The sequence below is a fragment of the Hippopotamus amphibius genome, chromosome 9, assembly GCF_030028045.1.
Source record: "Hippopotamus amphibius kiboko isolate mHipAmp2 chromosome 9, mHipAmp2.hap2, whole genome shotgun sequence".
Classification (NCBI taxonomy): Eukaryota; Metazoa; Chordata; class Mammalia; order Artiodactyla; family Hippopotamidae; genus Hippopotamus; species Hippopotamus amphibius.
The window spans coordinates 121382476-121394043 of NC_080194.1; the positions used below are offsets into that span (position 1 = coordinate 121382476).

At 64.5% G+C, this 11568-nt stretch overlaps 3 protein-coding genes across 7 annotated transcripts; 2 read left to right on the top strand and 1 right to left on the bottom strand.

Annotated features, from left to right (window-relative positions):
• Nucleotides 1-41: 41 nt before the first annotated feature.
• On the top strand, nucleotides 42-5993 carry RHOT2 (ras homolog family member T2). Of its 4 annotated transcripts, none has more exons than XR_009055370.1 (20): nucleotides 42-195; nucleotides 306-364; nucleotides 458-539; nucleotides 626-669; nucleotides 1530-1583; nucleotides 2060-2112; nucleotides 2190-2298; nucleotides 2393-2494; nucleotides 2567-2665; nucleotides 2766-2874; nucleotides 2982-3102; nucleotides 3303-3387; nucleotides 3465-3607; nucleotides 3692-3792; nucleotides 3883-4013; nucleotides 4109-4177; nucleotides 4289-4411; nucleotides 4503-4705; nucleotides 4991-5172; nucleotides 5855-5993. XR_009055370.1 is itself a non-coding variant. In XM_057747880.1 (19 exons), exons 1-19 carry the CDS (start codon nucleotides 159-161, stop codon nucleotides 5112-5114), a joined length of 1848 nt encoding a protein of 615 aa, XP_057603863.1. In that variant the 5' UTR covers nucleotides 42-158; the 3' UTR covers nucleotides 5115-5581. The 4 variants fall into 4 exon arrangements, 2 of the variants coding, with proteins under 2 accessions (XP_057603863.1, XP_057603864.1); XR_009055371.1 differs by having other exon boundaries at nucleotides 5859-5878; XM_057747880.1 differs by lacking the exon at nucleotides 5855-5993 and having other exon boundaries at nucleotides 4991-5581.
• Nucleotides 5994-7200: 1207 nt separating this feature from the next.
• Nucleotides 7201-9636, top strand: RHBDL1 (rhomboid like 1). 2 transcript variants are annotated; one of them, XM_057747898.1, is made up of 8 exons: nucleotides 7201-7289; nucleotides 7755-7916; nucleotides 8145-8369; nucleotides 8454-8602; nucleotides 8732-8844; nucleotides 8919-9019; nucleotides 9103-9163; nucleotides 9236-9636. In XM_057747898.1, exons 1-8 carry the CDS (start codon nucleotides 7251-7253, stop codon nucleotides 9505-9507), a joined length of 1122 nt encoding a protein of 373 aa, XP_057603881.1. In that variant the 5' UTR covers nucleotides 7201-7250; the 3' UTR covers nucleotides 9508-9636. The 2 variants fall into 2 exon arrangements, with proteins under 2 accessions (XP_057603881.1, XP_057603882.1); XM_057747899.1 differs by lacking the exon at nucleotides 8145-8369.
• A 395-nt stretch (nucleotides 9637-10031) lies between these two features.
• LOC130860096 (uncharacterized) lies at nucleotides 10032-11483 on the bottom strand. Its single transcript, XM_057747912.1, has 5 exons — nucleotides 11228-11483; nucleotides 11061-11154; nucleotides 10750-10909; nucleotides 10429-10581; nucleotides 10032-10303 (listed from the first exon to the last, which is right to left on the bottom strand). Exons 1-5 carry the CDS (start codon nucleotides 11353-11355, stop codon nucleotides 10140-10142), a joined length of 699 nt encoding a protein of 232 aa, XP_057603895.1. The 5' UTR covers nucleotides 11356-11483; the 3' UTR covers nucleotides 10032-10139.
• Nucleotides 11484-11568: the final 85 nt, after the last annotated feature.

Here is an 11568-nt window from a genome sequence, read left to right on the forward strand (position 1 = left end):
CTGGGCCGCTCTGGGCCGCTCTGGCCTGCCCGGCTCGCTAGTGCGGCTGCGTGGGCGGGGGCCGGAAGTGCGGGCGCAGGGAGATCGCGGGCCGGCGTCGCGGTCGCAGGCGGGGACCGGGTCTACACCAGGGTCGGTCGGTATCTCCGGCGGCCACCATGAAGCGGGACGTGCGCATCCTGCTGCTGGGGGAAGGTAGGCGCCTGGGCCTGGGTCGGGCGGCGTTAGAGCCTGGGCGGGGGTCTTGGAGCCGTGGCGGGGCACCGCGACCTTGGCCGCCGCGCTGACCCCGCCGCTCCGCGCAGCCCAGGTGGGGAAGACGTCGCTTATCCTGTCGCTGGTGGGCGAGGAGTTCCCTGAGGAGGTAAGGCCGAGTGCGCCCCCACGCCCAAGGAGAGGCCCGGGCGCCGTCGCCCTCCGCCCCTCTCGACCGCCCTCACGGCCGCGTCTGCCCCAGGTACCCCCCCGGGCAGAAGAGATAACCATTCCCGCGGACGTCACGCCAGAGAAGGTGCCCACCCACATCGTAGATTATTCAGGTAGAGCGCCGGCCCGCCCGCCCGCGGTTCCGCCCAGGTGTGGGCGTTTCCGACAGGTCTGCAGTGGGGTCTCTTTTTCCATCCAGAAGCTGAGCAGACAGTCGAGGAGCTCCAGGACGAGATTCATAAGGTACAGCGTGTCCTGGGGAAGGGAGTTTTGGCACTGGGGGTGTGGCTGCCTTGGCCTGATTGGCTTCATTCTCTGAGGGATTGGATTAAGGTGCCCAGAGTGGCCGCAGCCTCGCTAATTCCGCTGTGACCTGTCAGCACTGAAAGTCTTTGGGGTCCCTGTGATGCACTCTGCTGGGAGGCAGGAGGAGGGACCTTCCTTTCTGCCTGCCCAGGTGACTGGCCAGCCCACAGCCCTCCTCGCCTAGCCTTCCAATGGTGGACCCTGGGGAGTAGCTGCCAAGTCCTTGAAAGTGATCCGTTGGTCAGCTCTGTGCCCAGAACCCCCATCCCCCACCCCTCAGTCCAGTCTGCTGTCCCAGGCCTCTGGGTTGCACTGGGTGTCATGACCAGGACTGTGGGCTGCACAGCTCTCTGCTCTCCTGTTATCAGAAGGACCTGTGCCTGGACTCCTGGCGGTGGCGCTGCCTTTGCAGCCTCTGCGGTGTCCTGGGGTGCCACTGGACAAGGGTATAGGCTGCAGTCATTGTCTGGGCATCGTTCTCTCCTTATGCTCTTGTCCTCTGTCCGTTGTTGCCTGTAGTGACCAGGAAGCGAAGGGCTGGGGTTGGGGTGCCAAGTTTCAGGGTGGCTGTGTCCTGAGCCCTCAGGGGTCTCGCTGACCAGAGCTGCGTTACTGGGGCCAGGCATCTGCGGAAGAAGCGGTCAGGGGAGGGCTCGTTTGGCCAACAGCCACTGACTCGGCCTGGGAGCAGCTGGAAGGGTGGGCTTTTCCAGTCTCTGAACTTCGTGCTGTCCAGCCTGTGAGTGAAGCAGGAAGCTTCAGATCGTGCTATGCAATCCCTCCCCTGCCCCCAACAGGCAAACGTGGTGTGCGTGGTGTATGATGTGTCTGAGGAGGCTACCATCGAGAAGGTGAGCAAGGGAGCTCTCTGTTTATCTCAGCTTCCTGTCACTGGTGCCTAGCCCAGTCATCTGCCCATTCTCTGCACGCACCCCATGCAGACTCTCAGCTCACCCAGGTTCTGGGCCACTTGCACTTCTGGCCAGTCCTTTTGGGGAGCCTCACCCTGACCAGGGCCCCCAAAGTGTCCCCTGAGTTCCTGTGATCCTGTCTCCTGCAGAGAGAGTGGATGGCTTTGCATCTGAATCTTTTAGGCCTGCGGGAGGGGTTGCTGACCCCAGATCCCTTGTGGATATTTTGGGAACTGCTAGGATCAGATGAGGTCCTGCCTGCCAGCTGCTCTCCCCTACTGGCCTCATTGCCAGTGGCCGTGACTTTGGCCATCAGTGCCTCGATCTCCCCCATCTTCTTGAGCCGAGGAAGAGTTCCACATGGGAGCTGTGGGCTGCGCAGGCCCTCATCCTCATGGCCAGGTTTTACTTTTCAGATCCGAACGAGATGGATCCCGCTGGTGAATGGGGATACCAAGAGGGAACCCAGGTAATAGGCAGGGCTTGGGGAGGGGGGCTGGCCCTGCCGGCTCCCTGATCCCCGGTGACCATGGGCCTCTCCCCCAGGGTCCCTATCATCCTGGTGGGCAACAAGTCGGACCTGCGGCCGGGGGGCTCCATGGAGGCCGTGCTGCCTATCATGAGCCAGTTCCCTGAGATTGAGACCTGCGTGGAGGTGAGCTCGTGGGGCCCCAGGATGCCAAGACCACAGAGGCGAGGGCAGGTGGCCTCCCTGCCTCTCTCTCTGAGTCTGATCCCATGTGTCCCAGTGCTCGGCTAAGAACCTGAAAAACATCTCGGAGCTGTTCTACTATGCACAGAAGGCCGTGCTGCACCCCACGGCCCCCCTGTATGACCCCGAGGCCAAGCAGGTGGGCCACAGGTGCCGGTGGGCAGGGTGAGCAGCAGGGAGTGGTGGGGGTGCTGAGCTGCTGTCCCCACAGCTGAAGCCCGCGTGTGCCCAGGCCCTCACACGCATCTTCAGGCTCTTAGACCAGGACATGGACCAGGCACTCAGTGATCAAGAGCTCAACGCTTTCCAGGTGCGGCCCTCTCTGTCTCCCGCACTGCCTTCCTCAGCTGCCCTTGTACTGGATGGAGAGAACAGCTGGCTGACTGACGGCCACTTTCTCTCGGGAGCAGACGTCCTGCTTTGGGCTACCCCTGGCCCCACAAGCCCTGGAAGACGTGAAGATGGTGGTGAGCAAGAATGTGGCGGGAGGCGTGCGCGAGGACCGGCTGACCCTAGACGGTGAGGCCCAACACCCTGCCTGCCTGGGGTGTGGGGTGTGGGGTGTGGGGTGTGGGGCAAGGCCCGCTGTGACCGGTGCTACTCCCTCTTCTGCTTCTCCTGAGCAGGCTTCCTTTTCTTGAACACGCTCTTCATCCAGCGAGGCCGCCACGAGACCACGTGGACCATCCTGAGGCGCTTTGGCTACGGCGACTCGCTTGAGCTGACCGCTGACTACCTCTGCCCACCGTGAGTGGCGTTTGGGCTCTGGGCTTGCCTCTCGTCTGTCAGATGGGGCCTGGGGCTCCTGGACCCTGCGCTGGGGCCCCTCGGGGCGTCTGTCCCTGGGTGGGGATTGGCTGCCTGCCTGGATGGCCTGTGTTGGGAGGAGGTGCCCTGTGGTGCACAGGGAGGTGTATACAGCCCCAACCCCACCCCGGCACCCGCAGGCTCCGCGTGCCCCCGGGCTGCAGCGCTGAGCTCAACCACTGTGGCTACCAGTTTGTGCAGAGGATGTTTGAGAAGCACGACCAGGTGAGGGCACTGGGCCCCACTGAGCCCCCACCTTGGCCTCCTGCCTGCATGTGTCACCACCACTTCTCTGCCCCTAGGACCAGGATGGTGCCCTCTCGCCAGCAGAGTTGGAGAGCCTCTTCAGCGTGTTTCCTGCCGCTCCCTGGGGCCCCCAGCTACCCCGCACAGTCCGCACCGAGGGCAGTCGGCTGCCCCTACATGGGTACCTCTGCCAGTGGACGTAAGTACAGTCCTCACACACCAAGACGTGGCCACACCCTCTGCCCCACCACAACACCACGTCCCCCACCTCTCCCATCCCCAGCCTGGTGACCTACTTGGACGTCCGGCGCTGTCTCGAGCACCTTGGGTACCTGGGCTACCCCACCCTCTGTGAGCAGGACTCCCAGTCCCATGCCATCACAGGTGGGTGCCCGCTTTCACACCAGACACCGGCCAGGCCAGCCCGTCCCTGGCAGCCCTTCCCTCGTGTTCATCCCCGCCCCCTGCCCACAGTCACCCGGGAAAAGAGGCTGGACCAGGAGAAGGGACAAACGCAGAGAAACGTTCTCCTGTGCAAGGTGGTGGGGGCCCGTGGAGTGGGCAAGTCCTCCTTCTTGCAGGCCTTCCTCGGCCGTGGCCTGGGGGTGAGCGTCAGCGTGTGCCGTGACGGGACCTGGGGGGCTGGGGCTCTGGGGAGGAGTCCAAGCAGCAAGCTTTAGGGGCCTCCCTCCTCCACCAGGATGCTGGGGAGCCCTCTGCCTACGCCATCGACACAGTGCAGGTCAACGGGCAGGAGAAGTACCTGATTGTGAGTGTGGGGGTCCCTAGGGTAGGCCCAGAGTGTGCATGCTGGGGGAGCCACCCGGCTCAGCCCTGGGGGACCTAGCCCTGTGCCTCTGAGGCTACCCTCTCTGTTTAGCTGTGCGAGGTGGGTGCAGACAGCCTCCTAACCGCCTCGGCTGATGCTACCTGTGACGTCGCCTGCTTGATGTTTGACGGCAGTGACCCCAGGTCCTTTGCGCTGTGTGCCAGTGTCTACAAGGCAAGGTCCCACCCACTGTGGGGGCCCTGCTGGGTAGCAGGGCCATGGGCAGGTGTCCGTCAGCATGCTCACACAGCTCCTCTTCCTGCAGCGTCACTACATGGATGGGCAGACTCCTTGCCTCTTCGTGTCCTCCAAGGCTGACCTGCCTGAAGGTGTCTTGCTGCCTGGCCTGTCCCCAACTGAGTTCTGCCACAGGCACCGGCTGCCTGCCCCTGCCCCGTTCTCCTGCACCGGCCCATCAGAGCCCCATGTGGCCATCTTCACCCGGCTTGCCACCATGGCTACCTTCCCGTGGGTACCAGCATCATAGCCCTTGTTTGGGTTGGGACACCTGTCCTTGTCCCAGGAGGGTGGCACAGCTGTGGTCAGGACTGGAGTCGGTCAGGGTTGCAGGGTGGGCCTTGGTGCCTGTGCCGATGCCCAGGTGGGGCCCTTAGGGCCTGGCCTCACAGGCTGCCCCCTTGACTGGGGGTCCTTCCGTGCTGGGCACTGACATGGAGCAGCTGAGTGGGGCTTCGGGACGTCCTAGGAGACGGAGGTGGGCGTACATCAGCAAAGGTTTCCTCTCTCCTGCAGACACCTTATCCACCGGGAGCTGCATGCCACCTCCTGGCTCCGGGTGGCGCTGGGGGCTTTTGGGGCTGCCGTCGCTGCCATCCTCAGCTTCTCACTCTACAGGATCCTGGTGAAGAGCCGATGAGGCCTCGGACCCTGCAGTCTGATCTCAGGGTGCTGATGTGGGGCCTCCTGCTTAGGGGGTGAGGAATGAGGCTTCCTTCTGTCTCAGTTTTCCTCCTGAGGACAGCTCACCCACTGCCCTGCCACTGCCTCAGGCCCGAGGGTGGCCCTGCTGCAGGTGCCGGGCATGACCCTCTTTTGTGGGCATTATGTGTTAGAGGGACGAGGGGTGTGGGTGAGGAAGTCAGTGACCCCAGACCCAAATTCTCAGGGCTCCACTCCTCCTTCCTGGTCCCAGGCGGCCAGAGGGTATGAAGGGTGTAAGAATGCAGAGCTTTGGACCAAAGGCAGGGGGGTGGAGGCAAGAAATGGCTGGACCATTGTGGGTGTGTGCCCCCACCCCCCAATTTGAAGACAGGTCCCAGGCTGTGTCCCTCACATGAGACGTATGAGATTGGGTTTCCTGATTAAACTTCATTTGGTCTTTTCCATATTGGGTGCTGCTTTCTGATGATGAATTCTTGAATTAACTAAAACAAGTCCTTGGTCTGAGTGTGGGCTGGAAATGTTACTCCTGACCCCCACGCCTCCCTTCTGGTCTTGGGTCACCGTCCTGAGGTGTCAGGCCAGGGTAAGGACCAATTATGGCCCAGCTGCAGTCTCAGAGCCTTTAGGTCCATTGAGGTCCTTGCTGGCCTGAGAGTGAGAGGGTAGAGGGGGGCCTGATACCTGAGGTCCCCCTGATGTGACCCCTCCCCACAGCCAGGTGCACCCACTCCCCAAACCTCAGCATCCTGTCAGCTTGGCTGAGGTATGTTAACGACCTGGGGTTCTGGGATGTGCTGCAGTATCCTGCTTCTGGTGTTCAAGGTGGCCCTGGTCTGGGGGAGCTGCCCTGTTTCTCACACCTCACCCAGAGGCCTCTGACCCTCCCACTGGGCAGGAGACAGCCAGAGCTCCAGCCTAAGGACGAGAGGACAGAACCTTTCTTGGGCTGAGGAGGGGGCTCTGCTTGGAGTTTAGGTGTTCACTCTGGCGTGTGTTCTGGCCCTGGAGCAGAGCCTGGGTGGAGGACCCTGGCTACACAAGTGTCCCCTCTTCTTGCAATTAGTCATTCTGTGCAAGGCAGGCCTTCAGGCCAGGGTCTTTCCCTCAGGCCTGACAAGCTGTGTCTAGAGGTGTGGGAGCTGCCTACCCGTCAGGGATGCTCAGGCCTGACCCAGTAGGGGGTCAGATCCTGAAGTTGTCTCAACCATCCCGCAGGCTCCCTGGCTCCAGTGAGCCGAGGACCCCTGGTGCAGTTCTCACTAAAGCTGGGCAGGGCAGGCTACTTCTAGCTGCTGCATTTGTCCTGAGGCCCAGCTGCATGGGGTTCCAAGTGTTTGCTGTGGCTGCACAGATTATAGTCTGTCACCTTATTGCAGGGGGTCTACCTGCTCTCTCTGGGAAGTAGGGCTCCTCCCCATCCCAGCTGCGGCCTTGTCTACTGGGGGCTCTTCCCCCATGTCCATGGGTCAGTCTAGCACTGAGGCCACAGAAGTGGTCAGGAGCCTGCAGCCCAAGTTTGGTCCCCAGCCACTGAGCAGGGCCAGCTGCAGAGAACTTCCCTCACCCTTGGTAGTTGTGCTGTTGGCTTCAGTGCTCCCCGGGGTGGGGCTGTGGAGCCTTCTTACTGCCAGGACTGGCAGGGAGGGAGCGCAGCCTGGGGAGTCCCAGCAGTGGGCTGTTCCCTGAAACCTTCCCCAGGAGGTGGTGTCCGTTCTGAGGCCCAGCCCGCGGCAAAGGGGCGTGCTCAGGAGGGGCTTGGGTGCCGCGCGTGACTTAGTTTCCCGGCTACTCCCCCGCGGGATGAGCAGCTGCAGCCCCGGGCGGAGTGGGGGCGCCAGCACATGGCCCTCGGCGAGCGGGATGGGAACCGGGCACCCAGCGCTGTTCCTGCCCGGGCACTTCCGCGTGCGGGGTGCGCGCGTGTCCCGACCGCGCGTGGCTGGGCCGGCGGCGGCGGCGGCGTGTGCGGCGGGGGCGGGCGGCTCCGTGACGCGGCGCCGAGCAGAGCGGAGCGGGCGGAGCCGGAGGGCCGGGGCGGAGCGGAGTCGTCCGCAGAGCAGCCCCTCCCGGCCGCGGCCGCCGACCCCGGCCCCCGGTCCGGCCTGGCTCTATGGACAGGAGCTCGCTGCTGCAGCTTATCCAGGAGCAGGTGCGTGCGGAGGTGGGGGGCGCCGGCACCGCCCCCGTCGCCGGCCCACCGCCCTTGGGTGGGCCGGTGGGGGGGCGGGAGCGGGCAGGGGACGGAGCTCCCAGAGACCCTCAGCCCGGTCCCCTTACCTACACGACTTTGTCCCCCTGCCCGAGACCCCAGGAAAGGACAAGCAAGACCAGGACGCTTAAGGAGGGGCAGGAGAGAGGGTGATTATCCTGAGACCTTGGCCCTCCCCTTCCAGGATGGGCAGGGCAGAAATGAGGTGGGGAGATCCCTGGAGAACTAGGGGAGCTGGAGGCCAGGGACCTAGGCACCGGTGCCTGCAGCTCTTGGGACCACGTGGGCACAGGGGCCTGGACCCAGGGTGCTTGGAGCCTGCCTCTCCCACCTGACCTGGCCCAGCCCTGTGGTCTGGGGGCTGGGCCTACCCTCAGGCCTTGGCCGCTGGCCCCCTGACCCCAGCAGCTGGACCCTGAGAACACAGGCTTCATCGGTGCAGACACCTTCACCGGCCTGGTGCACCGCCATGAGCTACCCCTGGACCCGGCCAAACTGGACATGCTGGTGGCCCTGGCCCAGAGCAACGAGCGGGGCCAGGTCTGCTACCAGGAGCTGGTGGACCTGGTCAGTGCCACAGTGGGTGGGCAGCTGGAGTGGGGGCCCAGGCCTGGGCAGGCTCAGTGCCCTGGCTGGAGTGGGGTGGGCAGGCGGCCCCTCCTCCCTGCCCTTCCCATGGGGGAGGGCTGTCGACATGGTGCATGGCCTCAGACCCTGTGAGAAGCTGGGTGGACCACTCAGGCGGGGTGGCCATGGGGGGAGTATGTTGGCCTATGCCTAGGCCCCGCCCCCCAGATCAGCAGCAAGCGCTCAAGCAGCTTCAAGCGGGCCATCGCCAATGGACAGCGGGCACTGCCCCGGGATGGGCTGCTGGATGAGCCGGGCCTGGGTGTCTACAAGCGGTTCGTACGCTACGTGGCCTACGAGATCCTGCCTCGAGAGGTGGACCGCCACTGGTACTTCTACAGGCACCGCAGCTGCCCACCCCCTGTGTTTATGGCCTCAGTCACCCTTGCCCAGGTGGGCCTGCCTATCCACCGTCCACCACCCTGGGAGCCTCCCACATCCCTGGTCTTGTCTGGCCCCAGCGCTTGTCCTTCCCAGATCATCGTGTTCCTGTGCTACGGGGCCCGTCTCAACAAGTGGGTGCTGCAGACCTACCACCCTGAGTACATGAAGAGCCCCCTTGTATACCATCCTGGCCACCGTGCTCGGGCCTGGCGCTTCCTCACCTACATGTTCATGCACGTTGGGTGAGTGGGCCCACCTCTGGCACCCCTCGGATTGGATCGGGAGGGCTTGGCCCCTTGAAGCAGAGGCAGGGGGCTGGTAGCCCCATCGCGGACCCCACCCCTCACACCTGTTTGCCCCCACACGGTCAGGCTGGAGCAGTTGGGGTTCAACGCGCTCCTGCAGCTGATGATCGGGGTGCCCCTGGAGATGGTGCACGGCCTGCTCCGCATCAGCCTACTCTACCTGGCTGGTGTGCTGGCAGGTGAGGCAGGCGCATGCGCCCTGGCCATCTCACGGGTGGGCCTCACCCTCATGGCTCTCCCCTTGCTCACACAGGCTCCCTGACCGTCTCCATTACTGACATGCGGGCCCCTGTGGTGGGGGGCTCCGGCGGGGTCTACGCCCTGTGCTCTGCACACCTGGCCAATGTCGTCATGGTAACGGGGCAGCCCCTGGGGTGGGGTGTGGGGAGGGGCCCACAAGGCCTGCCTCACAGCCTCTCTTATTCACACCCTATCAGAACTGGGCTGGGATGAGGTGTCCCTACAAGCTGCTGAGGATGGTGCTGGCCCTGGTGTGCAGTAAGTACGGAGCCAGGGTGGGGACCTCAGCCTGGGGCTAGGGTGCCTCTCACCTGCTGCCTCCCTCTACAGTGAGCTCCGAGGTGGGCCGGGCCGTGTGGCTGCGCTTCTCCCCACCACTGCCTGCCTCGGGCCCGCAGCCCAGCTTCATGGCGCACCTGGCGGGAGCGGTGGTGGGTGTCAGCATGGGCCTGACCATCCTGCGCAGCTACGAGGAGCGCCTGCGGGATCAGTGCGGCTGGTGGGTGGTGCTGCTTGCCTATGGCACCTTCCTGCTCTTCGCCATCTTCTGGAACATCTTTGCCTACGACCTGCTGGGTGCCCACATTCCCCCGCCACCCTGACAGGCTCCCCAGGGCCACACTGGCCAGGGCGCAGCACCTGTGGGCCAGCCACCAGGCAGGCCTGCATGTTTATCCTCTGTGAATGTATGTCTCGAGGCTGCTTCTTCCCGGTGGAGGCGGGTGGCCCTTGTGGCCCACTGAGTCCAGGCCAAGCCTTACACCAGCCCTGGCTGCCCCCTCCCAGGCCTGGAGGGATAGGACTGCTGGGCTGGGCCGGGTGGTGGAGGTCCCCAAGGGTGGCCCCAAAGGAGACCCTACCCAAGCCTCTCCCCTGAGACTTGCAGTCTGAGCCTTTTTGGAGAATGAATAAATATTTTACACAGCACCCACCAGGTGGCTGTACTAGGGCCCTATGGGCTGGGCTGGTGTCCCCCCAACTCACTGAGCAAACTGTGAGGGCCCTTCCCTCAAAATGGGCAGCCTGGGCTTCCCCCTTGCTTCTCTGCACCTGGCATGAGATGTGTGTGGGGGCGGGGGGGGGGAGTGGGAGCCCCTGGGGAGAGGCCGTGGCCCTCGCAGTCAGGTTTGAGTTCAGCAAGCATTTATTGAGCTGATACAGCAGACAGCCTCCTGTCCAGAGATTATAGCCTGAGATCACAGAATAGGTGAGCAAACTCTGGGCCACAACCAACTCAGTCGGCCTGGGTCCTGCGCTTCTTGGCTGGCCTGGTGTCCTCAGGGGTAGCTGGGCTGGGACCGAGGTCAGGCAGCAAGTCAGGGCACAGCTTCTGCCCTACAGCCCAGGTCCATAGTGCTGTCTCCACATGGTGAGGGGTCCACAGCCCTGAGGCACTGCCTGGGGAAGGGCAGAGGGAATCTGGGGCTCAGGGGCACCGGTTACCCTACCCTGTTGGGACAGCTCTCCACACTACCCTGACCAGGGTCCTGGATGCCCTTCCTGCTCACGAACAATCTCCGCACCTTGGCTCAGGGCTGTGGCACGCTCCTGCACCAGGCCCAGGTAGAGCAGGTAGTGCTTGAGGGTGTAGCGCAGGGCTGGCAGACCGGGCACTGCGGCCACTGCCTCCTCAGACATGAAGGCTGCCACCTCGGGAGCTCTGGCAGCCAAGACCGCTGTAAGCAGTAAATGGACAGCACTGAGCCCCACCTTAGTGTGCAGCTGCCATTCCCAACAATTCTGTGTTGTGTATCTGGCCTTTGAGCCATTTCACAGATAAGAACACTAACAGGCCAAGTCCCGCCCGCGACCCCACCGGGGTAAGCCCAACTCTCCCGACTAACCCGAGGCGGTAGCCGGGCCCACGCCCCGGAGGGTGCACAATTCCGTCACCGCTGCGTGCATGTCTGGCAGGAGATTAAAGGCGGCGGCGGAGCGCTGCACCACCAGCTCCGGGTAGTTGGAGGTCACGAGCTGCTGCAGGCGCGGCCGGAAGCGGCCCCTCTGTGACCAGGTCAGGTCTGGGGTCACAGGTGGTGGACCTCGCCAGGGGCCCCACCCCAAGCCGCGAGAATCCGCCCCCAAGAGGAAGCCACGCCCGCGTCGCTGTGCCCCGCCCCGGAGAGCTCCGCCCCCCACGTGGGACGCTCCTCACCTCCAGCTTCCACGCAAGCAGCTGCTCCAGCTCGTCGCGTGTCACGTGCTTCTCCGCCCGGCCCTCGATGGCCGCGGGCAACTCCTCTCGATACCTGGGGAAAGGCGGTGACGGGGAGTCCGAGCCATGGGGGTCGGCCCGCCCGCCCGATGCCCCCACCGCCCTACCATCGGTCCAGGGCTTCCAGCCGCCCCTGGGGGCCCGCGCGCGCACGCAGCACCTCCCCGTGGCGCTCCAGGACCGCGGCCCAGCGGCTCGGGTCCTCACAACCCCAGAGCCCGCGGGCCGCCGCCATCTCCTCGTGCCGGGGTGGGGCCTCAGGGGCGGGGTGTCGGAGCGCCCGGGCGGGTTTCTGCCCTGACAACCTTCGCGCTTCTCAGGCCTCCGACGCCGCGCGTCGCGTAGTCGCGAGCGCACGCTCTCCCGCCGGTCCCGCCCCCGCAGCGCGTCTGGTGCTCGCGTGGCCCCGCCCGCAGGCCGTCCTTCCCGCTGGCCCCGCCCACCTGCA

Coding starts and splice junctions, on each gene's coding strand:
- RHOT2 (XM_057747880.1), top strand. CDS start 159: ATGAAGCGGGACGTGCGCATCCTGCTGCTGGGGGAAG. Junction 196..305: donor CATCCTGCTGCTGGGGGAAG/GTAGGCGCCTGG, acceptor CGCTCCGCGCAG/CCCAGGTGGGGAAGACGTCG. Junction 2,666..2,765: donor AAGAGCTCAACGCTTTCCAG/GTGCGGCCCTCT, acceptor TCTCGGGAGCAG/ACGTCCTGCTTTGGGCTACC.
- RHBDL1 (XM_057747898.1), top strand. CDS start 7,251: ATGGACAGGAGCTCGCTGCTGCAGCTTATCCAGGAGCAG. Junction 7,917..8,144: donor ACCAGGAGCTGGTGGACCTG/GTCAGTGCCACA, acceptor CCCGCCCCCCAG/ATCAGCAGCAAGCGCTCAAG. Junction 8,845..8,918: donor CCTGGCTGGTGTGCTGGCAG/GTGAGGCAGGCG, acceptor TTGCTCACACAG/GCTCCCTGACCGTCTCCATT.
- LOC130860096 (XM_057747912.1), bottom strand. CDS start 11,355: ATGGCGGCGGCCCGCGGGCTCTGGGGTTGTGAGGACCCGAGCCGCTGG. Junction 11,155..11,227: donor CTGGAAGCCCTGGACCGATG/GTAGGGCGGTGG, acceptor GCCTTTCCCCAG/GTATCGAGAGGAGTTGCCCG. Junction 10,910..11,060: donor TGCTTGCGTGGAAGCTGGAG/GTGAGGAGCGTC, acceptor ACCTGGTCACAG/AGGGGCCGCTTCCGGCCGCG.